This window comes from Plectropomus leopardus, unplaced genomic scaffold (assembly GCF_008729295.1).
Source record: "Plectropomus leopardus isolate mb unplaced genomic scaffold, YSFRI_Pleo_2.0 unplaced_scaffold19755, whole genome shotgun sequence".
NCBI lineage: Eukaryota > Metazoa > Chordata > Actinopteri > Perciformes > Serranidae > Plectropomus > Plectropomus leopardus.
The window spans coordinates 1-3,396 of NW_024621335.1; the positions used below are offsets into that span (position 1 = coordinate 1).

The following is a 3,396-nucleotide window of genomic DNA, read 5'->3' on the forward strand; positions in this document are numbered from 1 at the left end:
CTTCTGTTTGTTGTAACAAACAGAAGGACCTTTATTCCTTCATTCATTATAGATGCACATAGTTGGAATATTGTATGTTTACAATATTAGACATAATTTCACCTCAGTGTAATAAACAAAATGTGAATAGTATGTTCCATCTTGTTAATCTAGTTACAATGTGTCAACACGCCCAGACTGCAACAACTGGAACCCCACTTTTTTGCTCAACTAAAACAAAGTTGCAACCTGCTCAGGGGTTAAAAGTGCAGCAGTTTACATTCAAGAGCTGCTGTGTTACTCTAATACTTTTTGCAGGATGTTCAAATGTAAATTTCAGTGAGTCCTTAATTTCAACCCCAGCAGAATACACACAGCAACTGTCCTGTGAGAAGTTCTCTAATATTTAGAAATTATATCAGTAAAACAGTGTAAAATTCAAAGCCCCCAAGCTTCCCCAGACAGGTGACATGTATTTGTCAGTGTGTTTGATCATTGATAGTTGTACTATTGAAAAATTAAAACTATTCCTCAGTAAGACAGGCCCATCAGCTTTGGAACAACCTGCCTGAGAAGATAAGGCTATTTTTTGTTTTTATTTTACTTATTTTATCATTGTTTTTTTAAATCTCCTTTTATTTGGGGTTTTATTACTTTTGTTGTTTTGGTCTTTATATTGGTGTTATTTTACAATGAGATTTTGCATTATGTATCTTGTATTAATTGCCCTCTTGTTGTAATTTTAACTTTACCCCAATTTTGTTTTGACTTGCATTCAGTAGGACTGTCTTGCTTTCTGTGGTTGTATTGCCTTAAGTATCCCATTTCTTCTTCCACTTTGACTGTCAAATCACCGTAAGTGTGATAAATAAATAAAGTTATTATTATTCTTCTTCTTCTTCTTATTCTTCTTCTTATTATTATTATTTATATATAGGCATCATGACAGCTGAGATGAAGCTGTGGTGATGTTCACAATCACAGCAGCTCACACAAAAGTATGCCTATGGCTTTCAGGCACACCACTGGTTACTAAGCACGTAGCCCACTTAGCCCACTGCACTGTCCAAACAGGTTACATTTATTTTGTCAGTGTGTTTGATCATTAAAAGTGTAACTATTAACTTTTTTTATATCAAAAGTTTTCCTCAGCAGGGGACATGTTCACAGTGACAGCAGCTCTGACTGAAGTCTGGCTTAACTGCAGCAGGAGCCTCGGCCATCATCAGTGTGTTTGCTGCGGCCAGAAAAAACTCACTTTACTACAAACTCATCAACAGCAGATGGTTGTTTTTAAGTCGAGTCCCCGTACAAACATGTGGAGTAGCTGGAAAACGGTTCTTACCGGAGTTGTTTTGCTTTTAAACCCATTTTAGGAGAGAAATGAGAGGGAAAAGCCGCTGAACAGTGCTGATGACGGCGGTGAATCGATGAGGTTTGGAGGCTCCACGGACAAAAAGCAGAGCGCATCAGAGCTCTACATGACTTGAATATGAAGAGACACAAGTCCGCTATCGGCTCCTTCACTGTCAGCCCGCAGCACCTCTCACACATGCAGTTTTTCGTCTTTTATAAGTGCAGAGAAAACACAAGTGCTCCAGCTTTGACACTGCACAGAGGAGTCACAGGCTGGGTTGAGTCTCCACGGTTCTCATGGTGTGTTTAAGACCAGCTTTGAGCTGTCAGTACTGTATCAGTCAACTCTGATTCTCATTTCCTAAAGACGAATAACAACTCAACAGAAAATGGCAGAAGCAGCACCAGCTCCAGCCGCGCCGGCCAAAGCAGCCAAGAAGAAGACCTCCGCACCGAAGAAGGCCAGTCCCAGCTGCCAGGAGCTTCTCCTTAAGGCTGTTGCCGCTTCCAATGAGCGAGGCGGCGTTTCTCTGGCTGCCCTCAAAAAAATGCTGGCTGGCGGAGGCTACGATATTGAGAAGAACAAGGCCCGCGTCAAGACTGCCATCAAGGCACTTGTGGCAAAGGGGGCCCTAGTTCAGACCAAGGGGAGCGGGGCTTCTGGCTCTTTCAAGATAAACAAGAAGGTCGCACCTCCTAAGGCTAAGAAGCCCGTCAAGAAAGCCGCTTCAAAAGCCAAGAAGCCCGCAGCAGTCAGAAAACCCAAAGTAGCGGTAGTCAAGAAGCCAGTAGTCGCAAAGAAATCTCCCAAGAAGGTCAAGGGCCCGGCAACGCCCAAGAAATCAACTAAGAGTCCCAAGAAGGCAGGTAAGGGCCCGAAAAAGGCTACCAAGAGTCCGAAGAAGGTCAAACAGCCTGCAGCCAAGAAAGCTCCCATCAAGAAGACCGTGAAGCCTAAAGCCAAAAAGACAGCACCTAAGAAGAAGTGAGCTGCCATCAGTCTGATGATCAGATATTTAAACAAAAGGCTCTTCTAAGAGCCACCCAAATCCTCCCAAAAGAGCTCATTCCTCTTATAGTCTTTATGAAAGAATATGGTGTGATTCCTAACTAAATGTGCAGTTAATTTAAGGAGCAACATTTTCAAACGGGTATCACAAGCAGTCATCTATGTAATGCTCCAAATGTACAGTATTATTTAATTTTTAATGGTCATTTTCCATAACTTGCTCATTGATATTTTTTATTGTTGATGTACATTATTACATCACACACAACCTACTTTTTACCAAATCTACTACTAGTTACATATATTGTAGCAGAAAGTATGTAGTTTTATATTTTACACAGCTTCCATATTTATATTTTTACACATATAAGGAGTAATTGTTTTTGTATTGTTAGTGCAATTATATTCTCATATTCTTTATTCTTGTATATACTTTGTATTTGCTGGTAACTGATGTTTCACATGTAGAGAATAAAGTTATTGCTACTTTCTAACTCCTGTCCCTAGTTTGGGTTTTAATAAAGGAAAAAATATCAAGCTACATACATACAATTGCATGCACACAGTAACAGTTATAGTTTTTTTTTTTTTTAAAGACACAAACATATCAAAGTTACATACACTTACAACACTCATCTATAGGACATCATAAAATAGTTGAAAAATGCCCACATCTCTGATTTTGCTTCAGCCAACCTTTAACACCAATTTGTCAGAAATCTTAAAATCTTGTGTTAATTTTTTTTTTTTTTTTTTTTTTTGGTTGGTGTTCTTGGTTTTGGAGCCTTTTATAGAAGAAGCTGACTGCCCCAAGGAGGTCTAGGATGTGAGATTTTACAATTTGTGCTGGTAGGCTACTTATTTCAGCTTCTGTAATTCTCTTTGCTTGACATCAGAGTGACTGAAACGAACCACAATTTCCCTCCCAAAGTATTCCTGATTCTGATATAGCAACTAAACCAATACTTTGTGATCTGTTTGTTATTTGTCCTTACGCTCTGTTCTTTTCAGTCATTAGATCACTTTTCAGTCTGTTTCCTACAGTAAATAAA

At 39.3% G+C, this 3,396-nt stretch overlaps 1 protein-coding gene across 1 annotated transcript; it reads left to right on the forward strand.

Annotated features, from left to right (window-relative positions):
• The first annotated feature begins 1,691 nt into the window (after positions 1–1,691).
• Positions 1,692–2,660, forward strand: LOC121965368 (histone H1-like). The gene has a single exon (XM_042515519.1). The coding sequence runs from the start codon at positions 1,725–1,727 to the stop codon at positions 2,322–2,324; it is 600 nt and encodes a 199-aa protein (XP_042371453.1). The 5' UTR covers positions 1,692–1,724; the 3' UTR covers positions 2,325–2,660.
• Positions 2,661–3,396: the final 736 nt, after the last annotated feature.